The 25,064-nt window shown below is 40.2% G+C and overlaps 1 protein-coding gene across 1 annotated transcript in view; it reads left to right on the plus strand.

Moving 5' to 3' along the window:
* Positions 1-567: 567 nt before the first annotated feature.
* LOC145401201 (fatty-acid amide hydrolase 2-A-like) overlaps positions 568-25,064 on the plus strand; it is a 78,025-nt gene continuing 53,528 nt past the window's right edge. Inside the window, exons 1-3 of the mRNA XM_080273505.1 lie at positions 568-581; positions 3,720-3,872; positions 23,764-23,929. Of these exons, the coding sequence (XP_080129631.1) occupies positions 568-581; positions 3,720-3,872; positions 23,764-23,929 (333 nt within the window). The remainder of the gene's footprint in view (positions 582-3,719; positions 3,873-23,763; positions 23,930-25,064) is intronic.

The raw sequence follows: 25,064 nt of genomic DNA on the forward strand, positions 1-25,064 counted from the left end.
AGCTTTTAAATAACACCACAACCAGCATTCAGTCGTAAAAGACATATTTACACTGACCGATCAAAGAAAAAGATTGCGAAGTGAATATGCGGCCGAGAATTAAAAAAAAGAAATATATTTGTTCTATTCGCTTTGCCGCGCAAGAAAATGCATAAATAACCATAATCTATTTAGAACTGTAAAGGTAATTTATTGTAGTTTTGCATGGCTTAAATCAGATTTATATATCTATTAGTTTTTTTTTTTTTTTTTTGGCCGAGTATTTCTCTACGAAGATATAAAATTTCAACTCGTCATTTTGACTTTATTTTCTTTGTCTTCCCTCTTTTAACATATTGCGATAAAGTACAACTATTTATTTTAAAATGACCCCCAAAACCAACATTCTATCATGGAAAGTATATTTACACAGAGCGATCGAAGAAAAATATCGCAGCGCGAAGTTATGGATCAACGTGAGAGGCTGACCCTAGGACAGACATTTCTGTCTGGCCCAGAAACCTGATAGTGTTAATAAGTGAATTTTAGTGAACGTGAGAGCAAGTGTAGAGGAATGAATATGTAAGTATGAGCTTGTGCAGGTGAGTGAGGTTGAAGAGTGATTGTGAGGAGCATATATATATATATATATATATATATATATATATATATATATATATATATATATGTATATATATATATATATATATATATATATATATATATATATATATATATATATATATATATATATATATATATATATATATATATATATATATATATATATATAAAGTGACAAGGTGTGTGTGAATTAGTTTGGGAGTCAGCAAGAGAGTGTGCAAGAGTAGGTGAGAATGTAAGAGAAGCAGCATATTAATGGGCGATAGACTGAGTGAGAATTAGCTTGTGAGTCAGCAAGATAGTGTGCAAGAGTGAGTGAGTGTTAAAGAGGACAATACAGGACAAGAGTAGATAAGAATGAGGTGTGACTGTTATATGCAAACCTGCGAGCCTGGACACTTTGCCACTCTTTCTCAGCCATCACTTTGTCAAGTAATTTTTTTTCCTTTTTTGTTTTCAGTGAACTCGCCTTTCTTTTCAAAGCTTATGAACTACAGCAGTATGAAAATAATACGTGGCACAGATCACTACTCTAGCAGAGGTGGAAAAATCATATTATTCATCAAGAGCAGGGCTCTTACAACAGGCAACAAAAATTTCCTTGAATTGCTAGTGAAATTACCCTAGATGCAAGCAAATTCCTTAAAAATTCCCTGTATTATATACTTCATGTACATTATATATATGTTTGTGCACAAACAAGAGAAAATATCGAGAACACAAGATAATAAACTTAATAAACAAAAGAAGCTTGTATTTAATACCTTTCATTCACTCACCGTGTCAATTCAGCAGAATATAATCTGAGGGAATACCACAAACATCCCCACCCCACCCCCTAAATATATATATATATATATATATATATATATATATATATATATATATATATATATATATATATATATATATATATATATATATATATATATTACATTCTTCAGTCAAGTTATCAATTCAGTAGCATATAATATAGGGGGGAAACAACAAACTTTCCTACATGCACATACACATTAAAAGTATCAAAATTTCAAATTACCTTAGATTTTGCATCAAATCGCCCCGAATTACCTCAGAATTACCTTAAAAATCCAATTACCATAAAAATTACCTTAGATTAGTCAATATTACCCAATCTAAGGTAATTACCTTGAAAGTGAGAGCCCTGAGATTCAAAAGCTGACTGCTTGGAGTTACGTAGCTATCAAGGACACGAGAGAGAGAGTCTACTCGTAAGTATGGGTAACAGGTTGTTTCGCACCCACATCATTCGTAACAAGCCATTTCGTAACCTCGTCGTTTCGTACCTGTGTCGTTTGGTACCCGAGTCAATTCGTAACAAACTTTTCGTATTGAACTTAAAACTGGGAATAAGTATTGAAATGACATTGTTACCCCTAGAAGGAAAAGCCAAACTCCCATTCTACACTCTCATTACCATATTATATGACAATTGTAAGCTATTGGAAATCCGCGTTCGACTACTCGGTGAGCAGAGAGAGAGAGAGAGAGAGAGAGAGAGAGAGAGAGAGAGAGAGAGAGAGAGAGAAAACTATCGAACAATGCAAGATCCTCAGCACTTGGGATGATCACTAAACGGGCCATTAGACGACATCACAGGCGCTACTGGCTTGTGGACGGATATAATATGGTCTGAGTTATGATAATGATATGCATTTTTCCTCAGTTAGACTGTAACGCTGCAAGCACTGTGGGTTTCGCCTTTAATGCAGACGAAAAGTCCATCTACAGATGTGCTCACGAGGCAATCTAGAACACACATTTCGGAAAATATCACAAAGCCCATGCATTAATGAATTAATATTCATACCCCTCCCCGTCTTTTGCAGTAGAGTTTTTTTTTTTTTTTTTTTTTTTTTTTTTTTAATGTGACCGACTCTGGGCAAAGGAGTTAGGACCTATATCTCGGAGGCAGTAGCCTATCCCAAGGTCCAGTAGTCCTCCTACATCTCCACATGTCACCACTTCGGCGCTAACACCCACCATCCATATTGAATACATGCTAGGGCTGTCTCATACAGGACTGGTGTACAGGTATTAACGGGGGTATTTTTACGACATGTCGGCGGGTCATCTAGTAGATCAGGAAAGTCTGCTTTTAATTACTGTGTATAGGAAAAAAAATTACTGTTTTATTTTTAGTACTGCAGTAGAACATAGCTGTCCATGAAGTATGATATTTGGGTCGTCATTTAGGTCCGTAAAAATTTTATTTTTATAATAAACTTGCACACTCCGTCCAAAAAGCTACCGACCAATGACGTGATTCATAACTATACACAACATAATAAGAGAACTTTGTTACTACTGATGTTGAATTATCCATGTGCAGTTAGTTATGTATGGAATTAGTACAAGTTACCCACAAAACTTTTTTTTGTTTTATCACAAGAGTCACTCAACACAATTATATATAATAACTAGCCCACAACCCAAGTAGTGAGCTAAAACCTCTGGCCATGTAATGTTTCAGCACATTGAAGTACTAAAATTTAACTACTGTACAACAAAGTTTCAATTTGCTCTATCGATATAAACCACTATGAATCTGCCTAATTACTGGTTTATTTACGTAAAAATACAGTAATTTGTAATAATTTGCATTATTAATGTGACTTTATTGCATATACATAAAATGACATAACCCAGCCTAGTTGTGCAAAACGTCACTTAACCGCAGGAGAGGGGGAAGTTAACCTGCACCCCACATGGTTCATTGCTATAGGAGCTTGGGGCTAAAACAACAACGACGACGACAACACACAAGGAAATAAAAAACCATGATATCTAGTTCTCCAATAATAAAGGCTATTTTTAATGTTGCCCATCTATCAGTGATCACACACACACACACACACACACACACACACACACACACACACACACACACACACACACTTCAACCCCATCTTGAATTTATATACCGCTGACCGTACTTCCATACCCTGGTATTCTCAAGTCTTCAACATAAGCCAATTTCCTGTTATATAGTTTATCATTCTAGTTCTCACCTTTTACGCGAGAAATGCTAGTCAGAAAATGTTATAAAAACAAATAAACCTTCCTGATTCATTTAAACATACTCCTCTTTTCAGGCATATCCGAAATCAAGGCTACGCCCAAAGAGAATTCCATGTTCTGAGGCGCTGGGTCATCTGCCCACACCCAAGCGTGCCCCACTACGCCAATAAACTCTTCACACACCATGAGCTTCAGGTTAGAAGGCAGTATTCTAGGGTGGATGGGAGGTTTGGTAACACTTGTTCCTTTGCAACTGTTTTATAAATTACACCTTTTCATTCTCTTGTAAGGATACTGAGGCAACATATGTTTATTCTGGTATTATATATTGGACTTAAAACATAACGTTAAGGTGTAATAGGCATAGAAAATCACGAAGAAAATTTGAACAGTCTCCATTGCCACGAGAAAACTTACATGGGCTCACATGGTGATTTGCCGTAAGATTAAATGGTGATTCCTTGTAATGTTATATAATCTATCAATAAATGTGTTATTAATGATGCTACATTGTAGGGCGTTTGAGAACTTGTGCAGGCAGTAACAACTTTGAAAGTATTACCGTATGTTGGGAAGGAATTTTGGAAACATTACTGTATGTTGGGAAGGAAATTTGGAAATATTACTGTACGTATGGAAGGAAATATGAAAATATTACAGTATACTGGGAGGGAACATTGAACATGTTACTTTCTGTTGGAGAGGAACTTTGAAAATATTACTGTATAATGGGAAGGAACTTTGAAAATAATACAGTATGTTGGGAAGGAACTTTGAAAATTTGACTATGATGGGAAGGAATTTTGAAAAAAAAAAAAAAAAAAAAAAAAAACTGTGGGAAGGAACCTTGAAAATCTATGTTGGGAAGGAATTTTGGAAATGTTAAGGTATGTTAGGAAAGAACTTTGAAAATATTACAGTATGTTGGAAAGGAATTTGAAAATATTACCGCATGTAGGGAACGAACTTTGGAAATGTTACTTTATGTTGGAGAGTAATATATATGCATAAAATTTTTCTTAAATCTCGAACCCATCTGAAGAGCTACACATTAAACGATGCTCTGTTCTTTCTCTATCGTGTGATTCTTCATTACAAGACTGCTGCATCCATTGTCACTTATTTCACTTGACTTCGTGTATTTCCTCCAGCACTCAGACTACCGTTCTCAGTTATGCATCAGTTACAGGTAACTCTCAAAATACTGTAAGCTGAACCAATTGAAATTATTAAGAACTATATGGTACTAAACCCATACAGAACAATAAGGTAGACCAAACAAAACCACTTACCCCTCTGAATGTTGGGGAAAATCCCAAATATGGAACTACAATATAATGTGTGCAGCCTCTACTGTACAAGTAGGGAAAGTTCCGAGCGAGACTCTGACTGAAGAAGTTTTTAATCTCTTTACCGTTATTCTCCTTATAACAGTTGGTGCTAATCCACCCCCCCCCCCTTCCCGACTCGCCCCCTCTCATATTCATCACATTCTAAAATTTTCAATCAGATTAAAATTAAGTTATTGAACATCTGTCTGTCTATCTATTTATCTATCTATAAGCTACGAACAAGGCACCAAGGGCCAAGAGCCACAATATGGTAACCCTCCCTAAAAAAAATAAAAAAATACAAGCTAATAGAGAGACACTTTCAAGAACCGTTCACTTTGAGATGCTTGTACACTGTGTTTGAAAGACGGGAGGTCTTACGCAGTATGAAATACAGGCAGAGAAACACAGTTTCAGAGTTGACCTGTTGCATACATGAAGGACTGGTTTGTTGCTAGATCGGTGTTACATGCCCGCCGTAGTGGAGGAGGGTTGCAAGCAGACAGTTGAGAGGAGCAGTGGCCATTGAAGTAGCGATGGAAAAGAGATAAGGATGCAACTGTGCAGCAAAGAGGCAGGGACTGAAGGGAGCCAGTAATAGGAGGAGAGTTAATAAGACGGAAAGCTTTTGAGCCCACCCTGTTGAGAAGAGCTGTATGTGGGAAGCCTCCCCACACATGAGAGTTATATTCTAAACGGAGGTGAATAAACCCATGTATAAAGTCAACAACTGTGCATGGGTAAAGAAGGCACAGAGTCGGTTTAGCACACCTAATCTCTTGGTAGCAGATTTTACAGGAAAGGTAGTATGATCATCTCAAGATAAATCCTGGGAGAATGAATCCTTAAGTGTGATGCAGGATGAAGTTGGATATTGTTGATAAGTAGAAAATACTGCAGAAGATTTTGACAGGTTGGAAAATGTAAGAACTGGGTTTTTAAATTAAAAACAACACGATTAACCTACTATTACCCCAATCAGTGATATGAGCCAAGTCAGGCACTAGGTGTGCCTAAGCCTCATCTCTTGTTTGTTGAAGTAACTGCTGAGATGGATGCTGCGGGAAACTAATGGAAAGGTGATGGGTAGGGTCATCAGTGTGTGAGTGGATGAGTTAGATGTACAGAGTTCAAGGTCGTTGATGAAGAGAAGCAAGACAGTTGGTCATAGGACAGAGCCCTGAGCTATTGATAGCTCTAGCAGAAGAACGTGGCCGTCTACAACAACAGAAGGCATAGAACGGTCAGAAACGAAGCTAGAGATAAGGGCACATATGGAAGGATAAAAACCGCAAGGAGGCAGTTTGGAAAAAAATGATTTATGCCAGACTCCATGGAAAGCCTATGATACTTCAAGTACAATGGCAAAGCTTTCGACAAAATCCCGAAATGAGGATGAACAGGAGTCTGAAAGGTAGGTGAGGATATCGCCAGTGCAGTGGCCCTGGCAGAATCCTTACTGACGACCGGAAGAAAGTTGTGATAGAAAGGGTGCTTTATTATTTATTTTTTAAGAACTAATAAAAAAATGGAAATAAAGGATGTTATGGCAATTGGGCGATAGACAGAGGGCTGGGAATGGTCGCCCTTCTTTGGGACAGGTTGAATGAAAACAAACTTCGAGCAAGAAGGAATGGTTCATGTTGACAGACAAAGGTGAAAAACTTTACCTAGGCAGGGTGTGAGCACAAAGGCACAGTTCATAAGGACAACGGGAGGGACCACAACTGGCCAATATGCCTTGTTAGTATTGTGGCCAGTGTTGGAAGAAAATTCATCAGTTGAAGACATTTTAATGTCAGCCATGAGGAAGTTAGTTGGGGACAGTTATGGAGGAACAGCACCAGAATCGTCTAAGGTGGAATTAGAGGAGAAAATCTGATAAAAGTGTTCTGCATTATCAGTAAAGGAAACAGCTAAAGAGCCAACAAAATGGAAAAGAGGAGGGAAAGATGATGAGGTAAAGTTGGCAGAAGGAGTGGGAAGAATTTGGGATGGAGAGTTCAGAACATTTACTACGAATGAAAATACTTTCAACAGAGTCAAGAACAGACTCTGCATGATTCTGAGCAGAAAGACAAAAGAGATGAGATTCAGGGATGGGATTGCTCCAGTACCTTTTGTAGGCCCGCTCCTTGCTGTGGACGGCATTGGAGCAAGCGTGATTAAACCATTTTTTTTTTTCATTAGCCAAAGGATATGAGAAAAGACTGAATGCTTCCATGCCCCAGAGAATAACCTCTGTAATGCTTAAGGCACACTCAGATGGCTTTCGGCCATGGAAGCAATTGTCATTTCAGGGATAATCAATGAAGTATTGCCTGAGGGCCTCACAATCAGCTGCTTCAGAGTGCCACAGCTGCCGCTTCCTTGGGAGGATGCACAGGCTCTCCTGGAGCGATAGGACAGGTTACGGTTATAAGATTTTGGTCAGAGGAACCCAACATAGGGAAAAGATTAACAGAGTAAGCAGAAGGATTAGTAATAAAGGGGAGGTCAGGTATGTTAGAACTCTCACCTAGGCGGTCAAGGATACGGGTAGCGTGCTGTACAAGCTGCTGTAGATTATTGAGGATAGAAAAGATATGGGCTTGTTCTCTCGGTGGATTAGTGAAAGGAGAGGAGAGGGGAAGGCAGTAATCAACACTAAAATAATAGAATGGAGATTTCAGAGACAGGAGAAATTGCAAAGATGTGTTCTATCTTAGAGGTAAGATAGTTGAAGAATTTTTCATAGTCAGTAGAATCAGGGAATAAGTAAACTGCACAGATATATTTTGTCAAAGAATGACGGGATAGCCGAAGCCAGAGATTAGAGATTTCAGAAGATTCAAGTTCAGGAACACGAGCACAAGATACATTGTTGCGTACATATATACAAGAGTCACACTTAGATTTGAAGTGAGTATTTAGAAAGTAGGAGGATACAGAGAAGTGTTTGCCATCAGTTGCCTCAGACAGTTGAGTCTATAAGGAAGAGAAGGTGAAGTTTAGAGAAGAGCTGGTGTTCAGCAGAGAGAAAGTTCGAGGAATGGCCGCTAATGATGTAGAGGTGAAAAATTAAGTCAGACAGTGGTTCGAGGCATCTTGCTTGGTCATTACCCACACACCTGCACACCACCTGCGTGGCTCCTGGTTTAAGCAGCAGCTCAGGGTCACCAACAACTCCACCTCGGCATATGCACCAACATGCCCATAAAGTTTAATACATACCCATGAACATCATGCTTTAGTCTCCCTATTGGCAACAAATTTTCTATCCCCCCTTGTCCACGATATTCCAACACTTTATTCTCCAGTAATAATATTCATTGATCCTGATGATTTACCAATAACTTCTCAACACTCCAAAACAAAACAAGCAGCCGGCCTGCTTTAACAGTACATATAGTCACTAGAGCACTGGCTTTAATAAAGCAGAATGACTGTTTCTGGAATCAAATCAGCCATCTCTCACGATATACTCCCAACCCCAACTGGGAGGAATTCCCACTCTTTGGGAGTTATTTTAAAAAACTCTAGATTATGAAGTTATTCGCCTTCATTCAGTGGTACTTCATAGCGTGTAATGGTAAGAAATCTAGCAGTATCATGGAGATTTTAACAATGCTTTGGGCATAGGCTGTTAGAGAGATATTATACTTCTTATGTAACTGGCTGTGTATGAAATTTATGATCAACAACACATCAAAAAGGCTGCAATGATCTTATATCATTTGTTCCCCCTCTCCATTTGAAATGTTCACATTTATCCCCCGGGGAGAACTACCTCCATTTGGGAATCTCTTCTCTACACTGACATGACACGAACCTCACTCACACTCTCAAGTCTGCTACATTAACCCATTGTTCCCTGGGATAATTTTTTTCCCTTTTATTTTTGCCTTTTCTGAAGATCTTATCCAGCTTGCAATATACTTTCGAGCTAGAAGAATTAGAAATGATCTTAGTATACCCGTTAAGCATGACAGACCTCTTGTAAACTGAATAAAAATGTCTGGTAACAGAAAAACAAACCTATACCTTTGATAGTCGCACCGACCTCATGATTCTTATACGGGGTAAAGAAATTATCTTTTATGGAGGAGGCGGAGGGGCAATCCTAGGGGGTCCCACCTTCTATAAACTCTGGTCTGGGTGAAGATCTACTCACTTTTTCATTCATCATCCACTCCTACTTTGCCCCATGAGGAGTGTACGAGCCCGGGGCTAAGCAAGTTGGTCCTGATATTTAAGATGAGAGTGACCAGCCTCACTCATCCCTGAGTGGCATTACGTGAGCAATAAACCCCAACCTTCCCTTGGATATAAACCTTTACCGGCTCAATCCGTTTGGAGCTCTGTAATTACCCACTAAACCACCAGGCGCCAAAATTTGGTTATATGGTTAACACCCAGCATAATAAATGATTTCCTTGTGTACAGGAAACCATTTGGCTTGTTCCTCAGTGTAGAGTCACCCACAGGCAGAAGGAAGAGGAAAGAATGAAGGAAAGACAGAAGAGGGAGTGTAAATTCACCCATAGGCAGAAGGGAAAGGAAAGAATAAAGGAAAGACAGAAGAGGATGGAAGGAAAGAAGGATGGAGGAAAGGAAAAGGCAGACACCCGAGAGCAGCGCTACATCGAGTGAGTGGTCTACTACTGAAGGTCTACTACTGAGAAAAATTTCGTGTGCCCATGTAAAACTAATGGAGTTGTCTCCCCGAGGGCACTCCTATCCCTGTCGTAGATGGTGGCCATCGGGGGTCCCATCCTGCCTAAAACATGGCCAGGGTAAATTTTTTGTTTCTCGTTTGGCCAGGACGCCCCCGGGCTGTACCCCTTTCACGTGGGGATCTCTCCGTGTCTAAAATGTGGTCCTAATATTAATCGACCATCATGTAAAAATTTCATGTTCTTACATAAGAAATTATGGTAGTTTTCCCTAGAGGCCACCTCCTCCATCCAAGAGGGCGAGTTGCTTATCAGGGGTCCTACCCAGCCTGAAATGTGACGTGGGTCAACGTCTACCAGCGGCAAAATTCCGTGTTCCAAGGATGAAAACTATGGTTGTGCATAACGGCTTTGCCAGGACACACAAGAGCCTCCCAGTCCCCAGTGAGTCGCGTCCCTCGGTGGTTCCACCCTTCCAAAAACATGGCTGGGTCGATATGCAAAAATTTCATGATCTCCAATTAAAAACTCTAGTTGTTCATGACAACTGGCTGACACCACGTGAGGTCACCCCACCCCCGTTTGGGGATGGCCTCTCAAGGGAGCCACTATGCCTATAGCCTAGTGCGAATGAAGCTCTGTCACTGTGCAAAAACTCATGTTCTTAGGTTAAAAAAAGAAAAAAAAAAGAGAAAAGAAAAGAACATGCCGAACGGTTTTGAGTGGGACACCTGGGAGCTGCCGACTCCGTGGGAGGGGGGGGGGAGGGTAGGGCAGCACTCAGGGATCCCACCCTGCCTGAAACGTGGCTCGGGGAAAGGTCTATCATTATGTTAAATTTAATTTTCGCAACATTCCTACCATGAGGTCTGGACGACATTCTTCAAGAAAGTACAGTAACCCAGTGTGTGTGTGAGTGAATGAGTGAGTGTGTGTGTGTGTGTGAAAGTGAGTGAGACTAAGAGAGTGACGAAGTGACTTAGTCAGGTGAAAGCATTACAGTATAATAATTTGCCAGCCACTGTGTGTGCGTCACCTGAATTAAAGGAATCTTGGATTTATATTACAGATACATAATATCTAGATGGCTTTTTCTCAGCAATAGTCTTGTAAATTCAATGCCTGGAACATATCCATAGATTCTACTTTTGGAGAGCAGAAGAAATCTCTGAGAACGGTCTACAAATCAATATATATATATATAAATAGATATATATATATATATATATATATATATATATATATATATATATATATATATATATACATATATATATAAATAGATAACTAGATAGATACATGGACAGAAAGTCAGATATATAAATATATATATATTATATATATCTATATATATCTATATCTATCTATCTATATCTATCTATCTATCTATCTATCTATCTATATATATATATATATATATATATATATATATATATATATATATATATCTATATATATATATATACAGTACGTAGACAAATAGAAAGATAGATACATGGATATAAATATCAAGGGTGAGAGCAGTGGAAACGAGTTATTTGAAGGGAGCCTGTGGAATCACATGAAGAGACAGACTGACAAATGAGGAAGTGAAGGAGCATTGTGGTGAGGATGATAGGAAGCGTTAAGGGAAACACATTGAGGTGATTTGGCCATGTGGCGAGGATGGAGAGAAACAGACTAATGAGGAGAGTGTATGTGAGTGAGGTGGTGGGGTGGGAGAGGGAGGGGGAGGCCAAGGATTAGAAGGAGGGATGGAGAGGAGAGGTATGTGAGAGAGGGATGTATGAGCTTGGAGCAGGGCAGTGAAATGGCTGGGGACAGGGGGACATAGAGGTGACTTGTTTGATGCCACCCCTTACGGGATTAAGGCGTCTGGATATATATATATATATATATATATATATATATATATATATATATATATATATATATATATATATATAGATAGATAGATAGATATATATATGTATCCTTTTCCCCTTTTCCTTCGTAGAGAGGAATAATTATACCTGACTTCCAATCCTCCGGGATTCTACCTTCCTCCCAGGCCAATCAGCACATCTTCCACATCCATTCTGTCCATTTCTCCTTTCTCTGAAATCTCCATTCTTGGAGATTTCAATGTTCACCACCACCTTTGGCTCTCCTCTCCTTTCACGGATCCACCTGGTGAACAAGCCTACATCTTTTCTATCCTTAATGACCTAGAGCAGCTTGTACAGCACCCTACCCGTATCCCTGACCGCCTTGGAGAGAGCTCCAGTATACTTGACCTCTTCCTCACAACTAATCCTTCTGCTTACTCTGTTAATCTTTTCTCTCCGTTGGGCTCCTCCGATCACAACCTTATTACCTTAACCTGTCCTATCACTCCGGTACGGCCTGTGGACCCTCCAGGGAAACGTCGTCTGTGGCATTTTGGAGCCGCGAACTGGGAGGCCCTCAGGCAGTACTTCTTTGATTTTCCCTGGAATGATTATTGCTTCCATGGCCGTGAGCCATCTGAGTGTGCCTTGCGCATTACGGAGGTTATTCTCTCGGGCATGGAAGCATACATTCCTTTCTCATATCCTTTGACTAACGCAAGAAAGCCTTGGTTTAATCACGCTTGTTCTAATGCTGTCCGCAACAAGGAGAAGGCCTACAAAAGGTACCGGAGCCAACCCACCCCTGAATCACATCATCTTTACGTTTCTGCCCGGAATCGTGCTAAGTCTGTTCTTCGCTCTACTAAAAATAATTTCATCCATACTAAATGCTCTCAACTCTCCAACTCGAATTCTTCCCGCTCCTTCTGGCACCTTGCCAAAAATCTTTCTAACAACTTTACCTCATCATCCTTCCCTCCTCTTTTCTACTCTGATGGTTCTGTAGCTATTTCTTCTACTGATAAAGCAGATCTTTTTGCTCAGACTTTCTCCTCCAATTCCACCTTAGACGATTCCGGTGCTGTTCCTCCATCACTTCCCCCCTCTGACTTCCTCATGGCTGACATTAAAATTTCTTCAGTTGATGTATTTTCTGCCATCACTGGCCTCAGTACTAACAAGGCATATGGGCCTGATGGGGTCCCTCCTGTTGTTCTCAAGAACTGTGCTTCTGTGCTTACACCCTGCCTAGGCAAACTCTTTCGCCTTTGTCTGTCAACTTGTACCTTTCCTTCTTGCTGGAAGTTTGCTCTCATTCAGCCAGTCCCAAAGAAGGGTTACCACTCCCAACCCTCCAACTATCGTCCAATTGCTTTAACGTCCTGTATTTCAAAAGTTTTCGAGTCAATTCTTAATAGAAAAATTTTAAGGCATCTTTCCTATCACAACCTTCTTTCCGATCGTCAGTATGGGTTCCGTCAGGGACGCTCCACTGGCGATCTTCTCACCTACCTTTCAGACTCCTGGTCATCCTCCTTTCGGGACTTTGGCGAAAGCTTTGCCATTGCACTTGACATCTCAAAGGCTTTCGATCGAGTCTGGCATAAATCTTTAATTTCCAAACTGCCCTCCTACGGTTTCTATCCTTCTATCTGTGCCTTCATCGCTAGCTTCCTTTCTGGTCGTTCTATAGCCGCTGTTGTAGACGGCCATCGTTCTTCTCCTAGATATATCAACAGTGGTGTTCCTCAGGGCTCTGTCCTATCACCAACTCTCTTCCTTTTATTCATCAATGATCTAAGCTGTGCATCTAACCCTATCCACTTGTAGGCTGAAGATTCCACCCTTCACCTTTCCATTCGGTTTCCGCAACGCCCATCTCAACAGTTACTTCAAGAAACAAGGGATGAGGCTATGGCGCACCTAATGTCTGACTTGGCTCGTATCTCTGACCGGGGTAAAAATAATACGGTTGTCTTTAATGCATCTAAGACTCAGTTCTTACACCTATCAACCCGACAGAATCTTCCGCAGGTATACCCATTAATGTTTAATAATATTCAGCTTAATCCTGCATCATCCTTGAACATGCTTGGGGTTTCATTTACTCAGGACTTATCTTGGAAAGATCATATTGCATCTCTTGTAAAATCTGCTTCCAAGAGATTGGGTGTGCTAAGCCGACTCCGCTCTTTCTTTACCCCTGCACAATTGTTGACTCTATACAGAGGTTTTATCCGCCCCTGTGTGGAGTACAACTCTCATGTGTGGGGAGGCTCCCCACATACAGCTCTTCTCAATAGGGTGGAGTCAAAGGCTTTTCGTCTCATTAACTCTCCTCCTCTTACTGACTCCCTTCAACCTCTGTCTCTTCGCCGCACTGTTGCATTTTTATCTCTTTTCTATCGCTACTTTAATGGTCACTGCTCCTCTGGACTGTCTGCTTGCATTCCTCCACCTCTACGACGGGCGCGTAGCACCCGTCTGGCAGCAAGTGCTCATCCCTTTTCTGTCTAACTCTCTAATGCAAGAGTTAACCGTTACTCCCAGTCTTTCATTTATGCAACAGGTCAACTCTGGAACTGTCTCCCTCTATCTGTATTTCCTGCTGCCTATGATCTCCAGTCTTTCAAACGCAGTGTGTCCAGGCATCTCAATATGATCGGATCTTGAATTTGGCTCTCTATTGTATTTTGTTTTTCTCTTGGAGGGAACTGTTACTGCGGGCTCATGGCCTTTGGTTCGTTCTTCCTCGCATAAAGAAAAAAAAAAAAAAATCTACTACTGTCTTTCCCCCATGCTTCAGTATTTCATCACACACTCCATCAGTTCCTGGGGCTTTCCCCAATTTGACTTTCTTCATTGCTTTCACAGCTTCCATCCTACTGGTATCTTCCTCTCTTCTCACATCCCTCCGTCTCCTAGCCATTCCTCAGGCACTTATACATGCATTACTTTCATTCCCTATGTTCAACAATTCCTTAAAGTGTACTCTACATCTACTCACTTTTTCTCCCTTCTCCACTAGTAATCTACCATTTTTATCTTTCCCTCCTCGACTAACTTCTTTGCCACCCTGTCTGACTACCTTTTGCCAGAACATTTTCTTACATTCTCTTCACTTTACACTCAAATTCCTTCCAAATTCCTCATCCACTCTCTAATTCTCTCTTACCAATCTTTTCACCTCTCTCTTCTGCTCTACATATAACTCTCTCTCTAGTCTCTCAACTTCTTCCACGCCCCTGTTTCAACCACTCACTATATCCTTTCATCTTTTGTGCCACAGCCTGTCTCACCTCTTCATTCCACCACGCTGTTCCTTGCACCCCCTTTCGTCTTCTCTTCCCCCCCCACACCACCTCACATGCTGCACAGATTTTTTTCTGTGAATATCTTGCACACACCTTCCACGTGTCCCATCTGCTCCAGTCCATATTTACCCAATCGCTCCTCCACTTCTCTTTTATATTCTGCCTTTTTCTCATACTCTTGTAACCATTCCACTTTCCTTGCATATACTACTTCCTCCAGTCCTTCCCTTCTTCTCTCTCCATTTCACTTGGACCTTGATTCTCACCATCACCAAGCGGTGGTCAGAAAGTCCACTCCCCTAACTTCTATTTTCTCTTTCATCCATTTACACACCTTTTCGCACCCTTTCATCAACACACACATTATCAGTCATTGCTTCCCATTCATTCAGTTCACCACCCATCCTTCTCATCACTCGCCACGTATAACTATGGATCATTTTGTGCCTGAAGAGGGTATTGACTATCACCAACCCCCTCCCGGCACTAATGTCTACTGAAGCACTGCCATTCTCATTAACTCAGCAGGCATACCCCATTCATCAACTACTCCATCCACCTTCACATTCCCTATTTTACCATTCATATCGTCACTCAAAAACACTCACTCATTTCTTTCAAAGTTTTCCATGCACGCTTCCACATTTGCCCAGAACTCTTCTCTCAATCTGCTTGCACGATCTTGCATTGGCGCATACGCGCACGCAGTCGCCCACATTTGTAGTCTAACTTTCAATCTTACCCACAAAATCCTTGAGCCACCTGATCCATATATACTCTCTTATAATGTCCTTTCATTTGTTAATCACAACAATACACATTTTTTCTAGTATATATATATATATATATATATATATATATATATATATATATATATATATAGAGAGAGAGAGAGAGAGAGAGAGAGAGAGTAATGGCAGCAGCTGCAGCAGCCATTACTAGTCCGTTGCTGAACGATGGCCTCCCCCAGTTTTCACGAATTCCTCGACTGAGACAATGCATCGATTTCCCAGCAGATTTGTCTATCTCATCTCTCCACTTCCTGTCTGCCCTTTTTCTGCTTTGCCTACAATTTCTTGGTGTCCAGTCAGTCAGCTTCTTGCTCCATCAGTTATCCGTTATTCTTGCTACATGGCCTACCCACCTCCATTTCTGTTCTTTTATAATTTCTTTAATGTCTTTGACTTCAGTCTGCTCTCCCACCCAAGTTGATATTTTCCTTTTTCTTAAAACTATTCACAACTTTGACTTTTCCATTGCTCTCTGAGAGCGAATTAATTTAATTTCCATCAATGTTCGTAGTATCCAGGTCTCACAACGGTACATCATAGCCAGAATTATACATTTCTTCTATACTTTTCGTTTCTGCTTTTTATAATGTCTCTATGTTTACCAAACGTTTTCCATCCAAATGTAATGCGTCTTTTTATTTCACTATCAAAGTCTTTCGTTAATTTCAGTATTTGCCCCATGTATTTTTTTTTTTTTTAAATAACAGAACGGAAGAAGGAAAAACAAATAATAAAAAATAATCCATACACCAGATTACTGGTGTTCTCTGTTCATAAAATATCTGTAGCAGTTAGACTTGAATAGCTGCGGAAACAACTCTGGGGAAGCGAGTTCCAGAGAGATGCAGTTCGAAGAATGAGAGAATTCTGATAGGCAGAAGTTCTGCAATATGGCTGAGTGACATTCCAGTCATGAGCTCTACCAGGTGCCCGTGTAGCACGGGGGAAGGCATGCAGAGGTGGCACCATGGACGCAACTTCGTCCGAGCATTTGCCATAAAAATATCTGTAAAATAATGCAAGGGAGGCAACATTCCCTCTTACTTGCAGGGAAGGTAATTTATTTGTAATGGCAGGGTTGCTAATAATTCTAACAGCTTTGTTCTGAATTTGTCTTTAATGTAACCTCTCCACATCCATTCCACAAGGGTGAGCAATATTCAAGGTGAGAGCGCATATGGCTCTTATAAATTATAGCTAACTGCTCATCAGTGAAGAAGTTACGGACTCTGTACAATAATCCAATTTTTTTTTAGGCGGTTTTAGCAAGTGATCTAACATGAGAGGTCCAGCTGAGGGCATTGTTAAGTGAGACGCCAAGAATTTCAATATTTTTGGAGATGGGAATATTAGTAGCACTGAAGGCAATGTACGAATCTGGCAACATCTGTCTATTAGTAAATTGTATATATATAGTTTTACTAGCATTAAATGAGACAAGGTTGTTTTGTCCCCATTCACTGATCGTAGATAGGTCTTGACTTATGGAGATGGCTGTACTGAGTTGAGAGGTAGAGATTTTAGACTTTGTAAATGGGTGTCTGAGTGTGAATGAACTATGTAGTGTTGAGTCATCTGCGTATGAGTGGATGGGATTGTATGTGACAGATAAGAGATCATTAATATGAACCAGGAATAGGGTTGGCGCCAGAACTGACCCCTGCGGCAAACTGGCGTTAATTGAGTGAAAATTGGAATATACATCATCTACTTTTACTCTTATTTTCCTGTCACTAAGATATGAAGTAATCAAAGGAACAAAAGACGTTAGTCCATAGCAAGGGAGTTTGGACAGCAAGGAACGGTGCTATACTCTGTCGAAAGGTTTAGAAATATCAAGAGCTACTGCATGAGTTTCTTCATGTAGAGTCGATTCTTAACAGAAAAATTTTAAAGCTTCTTTCCTATCACAACCTTCTTTCTGATCGTCAGTATGGGTTCCGTCAGGGACGCTCCACTGGCGATCTTCTCACCTACCTTTCAGACTCCTTGTCATCCTCCTTTCGGGACTTCGGCAAAAGCTTTGCCATTGCGCTTGACATCTCAAAGGCTTTCAATCGAGTTTGGCATAAATCTTTAATTTCCAAACTGCCCTTTCACGGTTTCTATCCTTCTATCTCTAGCTTCCTTTCTGGTCGTTCTGTAGCTGCTGTTGTAGACGGCCATCGTTCTTCTTCTAGATCTATCAACAATGGTGTTCCTCAGAGTTCTGTCCTATCACCAACTCTCTTTTATTCATCAGTGATCTTCCAAGCTGTACATCTAATCCTATCCACTCGTATGCTGATGATTCCACCCTATACCTTTCCATTCGGTTCCCTCAACGTCCATCTCAGCAGTTACTTCAACAAACAAGGGATGAGGCTATGGCACACCTAATGTCTGACTTGGCTCGCACCTCTGACTGGGGTAAAAATAATCATGTTGTTTTTAATACATCAAAGACTCAGTTTTTACACCTATCAACCCATCAAAATCTTCCACATGAGTACCCACTAATGTTTAATAATATCCAGTTCAATCCTGCATCATCCTCGAACATGCTTGGGGTTTCATTCACTCGGGACTTATCTTGGAAAGATCATATTGCATCTCTTGTAAAATCTGCTTCCAAGAGATTAGGTGTCCTAAGCCGACTCCGTGCCTTCTTTACCCCTGCACAGTTGTTGTCTTTATACACAGGTTTTATTCGCCCCTGTTTAGAATACAATTCTCATGTGTGGGGAGGTTCCCCACATACAGCTCTTCTCAACAGGGTGGAGTCAAAGGCTATTCATCTCATCAATTCTCCTCCTCTTACTGGCTACCTTCAACCTCTGTTTCTTCGTTGCACTGTTGCCTCTTTATCTCTTTTCTATCGCTACTTCAATGGTCACTGATCCTCTGAACTGTCTGCTTGCATCCCTCCACCTCTACGACTGGCGCGTAGCACCTGTCTAGCAACAAACTCTCATCCCTTTTCTGTCCAAATCTCTAATGCAAGAGTTAACCGTTACCCCCAGTCTTTCATTTATGCAACAGGTCAACTCTGGAACTGTCTCCTTCTGTCTGTATTTCCCACTTCCTGTGATCTCCAGTCTTTCAAACGCAGTGTGTCCAGGCATCTCGAAATTATTGGATCTTGAATTTGGCTCTCCTTTGTATTGTTTTTGTTTTTTTTCTTGGAAAGAGCGTTCATGAGGGCTAGGCCTTTTGTTCCTTCTTCCTCATATAAAAAAAAAAAAATCAATTGACTGATGGATGGTATGAGTTAGGAGATTGAGTATGTCAATGGTGGATCTTTCGTGGCGAAAACCATATTGTCTATCACTAATTAAGTTGTTGGATTCAAGATGTTTAACAATGTGCTTATTAATTCAAGTTTCAAATACCTTACCAAGAGAAGATGTGACAGTAATTGGTCTGTTATCAGAGGGGTCAGAGGAACTTCCTTTCTTCGGAATGGGGTGGATACTGGCTTCTTACCATGAATTTGGGAATAAAGTAGTACGTATGCATAGTTTGAGTAATTTAGCTAGAACAGCGGCAAGTTCAGGGGAACACTTTTTCAAAACAAATGGCGGAATTCCATCTGGGCCTGGACCTTTGCTGGTAGGTAAATTGTCTAGGATGGATTTTACATATCTTGTCTGTATATTAAGTGGGGTAATTTCGGGAGAGTCAAGTTCTAGTACTGGGACATTCTGGCTGGTATCGTCTATGGTAGAGTTTCTGGCAAATGTACTGTACGTGGCTTTCCCACACGGGTCATTTGTAATGTTCCCATCTGAAGATTTTAGTGGGGGAATGGAATACGACTTGTTAAAGTTATTATTGAAAGAATTATGAGTTGACCAGAATATTCTATTGTCATTAGGGTTGTTAAGTAGTTTTGATGCTTGCTTTTGAAAAAAGTTTGAATTAGCTAGATTTAATACAGCTCTTGCATGATTTCTAGCAATTTTAAATTGAGAGAGTCATTCAGATGTTTTTTATTTCAAGTAAAAGTTATATGCTAATGACTTTTGGGCTGTTGCTCTAGCACAGTTGCCATCAAACCATTTTGGAGAGTTCGATCTTTTAGTGAACTGTTGACTTGGTATATATAAATCAATTCCAGCTAGTATTAAGTCACAAATGTAGGACTGGGTAGAATTGGGATCACTAGAGAAGAAAGACTGCTGAGGTGGTGGAGCATATTGAATGTTGTCCGTTAACGAGAGACGGGGTATCCTAAGTTTTGGTGTAATTTAAAGTGTGTAATCAGTTGTCTATAATAATATATAATTGAAAGCAAATAAGTTTATTATTATTTAGGATACAGGATATCATTGACGCCTTATAAATATACTGTAATTGCAAAGAATGTATACTGTTGGAGTAAACGACGTGACCCCACTTCATCCCCCTTCCCTTCACCTGCCAAGCTCCCGCTCACTCCCATACTTTCCCCTTCCCCCTACATCGCGCCATTTGTGGGTGAACTTGCTCACTGTCTCTGAACCACAACTCATCCTGTATTGTGGTTCACGCTACAGGAGAAGAATTATTTTATATAACTCAGACTTTATAAATGGCATAGTGCACAGCTCATTATCCCAAACAATCATACAATATTTATTAGCCAATATCACAGCATAATACAATGACCACATACTAATATAATGTGGCACAGAGGATGAACCATGGTGATTCGAAAAATTATCGGGCATGTACACACGAACACACACACACGCGCTGTTGCCTAGTTAGCCATATCTCGCGAGTATGTGGCCCAGGTGGAACTCTTGTTGACTGAGAGCGATTTATCGCATCAGCAAGAAGTGGGGGCAGGGGTCTGGAGGAAAACTTTGTAGTACAGTAGCGAACGTTTTTGGATATCTCAGCCAATTTTAAAGTTACAAGAAAGATAGACACCAATTTGGATATCGCATAAAAAAACTCAATTATTATCATTTCATAGACAACCCGTAATTCTCAATAGTTTTTCCGTAAATCGAGAAAACGATTTTTTATAAGGCAGCATAGCGTAACAGCAGGCTGCGCAAGAAGTAACGGTCTAAGGTTGCGTGAGCAGCGCACCAGTATTTTCAAATGATTGCTGAGAGCAACCAGGTTTTGCCTTTTCAAAACAAATGATACCTTCTGTTTGGCTTTTGGGGGAAATATTTGACTGAATCAGTGTCAGACTAGTACAATACCCTGATTGACGAAAGAAACTCTAAATTTCCGATTTCTGACTCGAATCGAAGCGCTCCGAGAGATTTAGTGTAAGTAATTTTTGTGAGTGAACAAAAAACAACGTCATTATTAACGTGCTAGCTCCCAAGCCCGGGACCTAAAGTTAGTACAAGAGCAGTATTGGTTTCGGGAAGTGTGAGGGAATATTTTTGATGTAACCAAATAAGTATTTTTTAGTGTTTTCAGGTCGGGAAATCAGAGAAAAATGATGGGCCACATGAGACAATGTTCAGCACTGCCTAACTTGCTCGCTCGCATGCTCGAACACATTCCACACTTTCAGTTTGAACGCTTATTACATGCTTATTTATTACATACTATTGTTTTTTATGATGAAACACTTCTCAGTTGATGAAAGAAATGAGTGAGCGCGAGAAATATGAAATTGTCACTTGCAGACGTAGCTGATGACTGACACCTGAAGCTTTTGCACTTCGAAAACTAAAATATAGAGACCAACAATTCCTACCCTTTTTTGGGCCCCGCTACCCAAAGCCATGGTCCAAATATTCACACCTCATCTGCCCCGCTTCCGGCCATCAGACTCAAAAAACTTCTTCCTGGATTGCTGTTATTACTGATGCCGCTATTTCAAATGAGTTTTGACCCACGTGAATACAGGCTGAAATTGCCCCTCTCTTACATGCCACTGTCTCCCATTTTGTGGGATAGGGGACAGTTGAAGGGCGTTTATATAACCTGGGACTGACGCTGCCAGAATTGGCGCCAACACCTGATGGCGCCCGTCTCCTTCATCAACTTCATTCAACAAGGACAATAATAATGTTTTCAGTTTAATTAATTTGTAATCAAAACAAGGACACTTACACAACTCAGCAGTACATCACACATTAAACTGTTTAATCTTGATGCTTTGCTGCTGATCTTGAATGCGAGGCTGCATGTTGAGAGAACTATTCTGGTCACCACAATATTCATCATTTTCCTCGTATTTTGTCCTGAGAGCAACAAACGCAAGAAAAGTGTCATCACAGAGATACTTGTTTATGTACATCATTGGACCATAGTAAAAAAACATATTAACATAATACTGACAAAACAGAGATCATAAACACCTCCCAATGGGCAGAAATATCACCAGACACTTATTAATACTACCATTGGTCATGAACACTACGTCATGATAATGACACTTCCATATGGTCATTACCTTCACCACATAGTCAAAAACGCCACCGCACGCTGATGGTCATAAATATGGAAACAAGGACCTAGTCATAATTATTATCAAATGGTAATGAAGCATCACCTCATGTTCATAAACACCACATTGTCATAAAGCAGCTTCACAAAGCCCTGGATTTCACATCAACTGACGTTTGTTCGTTACTATAAACATCACAACACAAGATGGTCGTAAAACAGCATCTCATATTCACAAGCACCAAATCAACATATGAAGGTTTGTTATCGCTTTTTATTTTTCATATAGCAAAAAACAAACGAATTTGAATACTTTCAGGTTTCAGACGTGCCGATAGGTATTAGTGTCAGGTTCATCAGTCAGTAAATAAAAAAGTATGTGAATACGAAGAAGCTGGAAACTGTTACCTGTGGATACAGCGAGCGACTGACACTTGTAGTAAAATGTTAAATACATAGTGGAAATGACAGGGCACGTGTATGTATAGACCAGGAATGAAGACCAACTTTTTGATGCTCCAACTTTAATGATTGTGGTGCGGTCCATCTTAGAATGTAAAACTCTTTGATATCTTTAACTTTCTCTCGAAACGGCTTGATTAAAGAAAAAGAAATCAGGAAGGTGACCATGCAACAGAAAGAGAAAGAAAGAAACCAACTTACTACAGTGGTACAAAGAAAAATATGCATTGAAGGCTGGAGAAGACACAGAATATCGTTACTGAATATAAATCGATGGTTCATCTCCACACACACACACACACACACACACACACACACCTTCTTGTTCAGACTACTCTGTTTTTCCTCTGGGTCCTCCCACCCCCCTTGGAAACTGCTCATTCCCCACAGGTTGAAAAACCACCCAAAAAGACAAACGGAGAGCCTCACTTGTGTAGTGAGTGAGAAAAGGAAATCAGGTCTGATAACAGGGCATCTTTTTGATAAAACCTTAAAACCTTTTATGTAGCTTAACTTTCGGTATGAAACTTCTTGGGATTTTTTTTTTTTTTCACTGGAGACTGACAGAACGAGGAGAGAGAGAGAGAGAGAGAGAGAGAGAGAGAGAGAGAGAGAGAGAGATGTGGCCAGGCGACGTAGAGACAAGGAGATAAACCTACTTACCATACGAGCACAAACACAAACATATTTCGAAGGTAAATGCAGACAGAGCTGGGAATGAATGTAAATCACTTTATGTTATACATTGCTTATACTTGTTCTAGCCATGTAGTGCTTTTCCTCTGGTTCCTTCCCACCCCCCAACTGTGCTTACGCGCCCCTATAGTTAAAAACTAGTTCTAGAATCATCCAACTCCGTGGAATAGTGGGAAATGGGATATGGGGATAAGGGTGATAGATGTGTTTTAATAATTAAGGCAGACTGTAAACTTTATAAAATCTCGTCAATAATCCGTGCTGATCATGCTGCAGATGTGTTCCTATTAAAAAAATATGGTAGGTATTTTAGACACAATCTGCTATACGTGCTGAACATGAAAATAATGCATCAATAAATACAGTAATCTACTTGATCAAAGGTCGTAGTTAATATACGGTATTTAATGATTTGGTTAAAAAGGAGCTATGAATGTTCATCTTTTGTGCACAGTGTGTTTCTCAACGACGGGTGTAAGCGTTATACTAAACGTACTCAGTGAATATATATACTGTATATATATATATATATATATATATATATATATATATATATATATAAAACAACGATCATCAGTCCGATTCTTCTCCTGTCACTGTTCTTGTTATTGCAGGCACATTCTCTTCTGGGCGAGGTGGGTTGTGACGGTGATATGGAGATGCATTTTTTGCGCTTACCACAAATTGTTTGGTGGGAAATATCCTCCGTTGCCACCCATTGAAGACCTCGCCTTGGTCCAGTCTGCCACCACTCTAGCTGAATGGATCCGACGCGGCAAGGTCAGACCACTTTACGCAGTTTGGTCCACATACTCGTTGCTTTAGAAAACTATCAGTCACGTCTTCCTTAGCAAATTTATTCTGCATATTACACTTCATTCTTCCCTTGTCTGTTGCTTGTGGTGGTTTACTCTCGACACAGTGTGCATGAATGGCATGACAAAAAACGAACCATGAACTGAAGTAAACTCGCAAGGAATATGCGTTTCTTAACATCCTGACCATGGAGATTAGCGAGGTTCGTGTTTTCATATCATAGTACCGCGACTGGGTCAAAAAGGAGATTTAGACCCATATGTGGAAAAGGTTGTTTACTGGGAAGATACAATATTGTGTACCAACTTGGACCCCCTTCAGGCTGGATCGATATTATTCTCTCTCCAATAAACTACTTTTCTCAATGTGGGCTTAGTTCTTCCACCTCATTCAGTTTGTTACTGTTTGCATCTGCCCTTGCATGTATTGTCAGTGTCTATCATGGGCGTCCGGAGGGGGGGGGGCAAGGGAGGGCAGTTCTCCCTCCCCCCCCTTGGAATTCGACCGCTTCAGTTCTTGTTCAAGGATGCCTGAGTGATTTGAGTCGATTCATGCATTTTTGTCACTGTGCATTTGATGTAAGTCATGGAACTTATGTAAGTATACAGTATGCCTATGCCTATTTGAAGTGCGTATTTTGATATATTATAACGCACATATATGTATAATTTATTTTACCCCCCCTACAAGAAATCCTGCGGACGCCCATGGTGTCCATAATTTAGGAAAGATTCATAAACCAATATCCTTCTGCAATGGCCAACTTCCTTTGCTGCAAAAGAAGCTATGAACTCTTCAAACGTCCCTAACACAGGCATGAACCTCAGACCACACAACAAGATTAATAGCAATCAGAAGTGATGCTACAATTTCACAGGTACCAGTTCACAGGTACTCTAAAACCCAAGTGAATCTGAAAAAAAGGAGAAGATGTAATTACCTGACATTTATTCATTGATCATCTTCGTGGCTGAGGTGGACATGAAATGAGTCAGTATAGAGATAAGTATGTGGGAGTACGTAGATTTCATAACTGGCATCACAGTCATCTATCATCACATGATTATACCATCGCGGGTAATATTCGTCAACCATCTTT

The sequence above is a fragment of the Coenobita brevimanus genome, chromosome 55, assembly GCF_032717465.1.
Source record: "Coenobita brevimanus isolate Jiangsu-jjx chromosome 55, ASM3271746v2, whole genome shotgun sequence".
Classification (NCBI taxonomy): domain Eukaryota; kingdom Metazoa; phylum Arthropoda; class Malacostraca; order Decapoda; family Coenobitidae; genus Coenobita; species Coenobita brevimanus.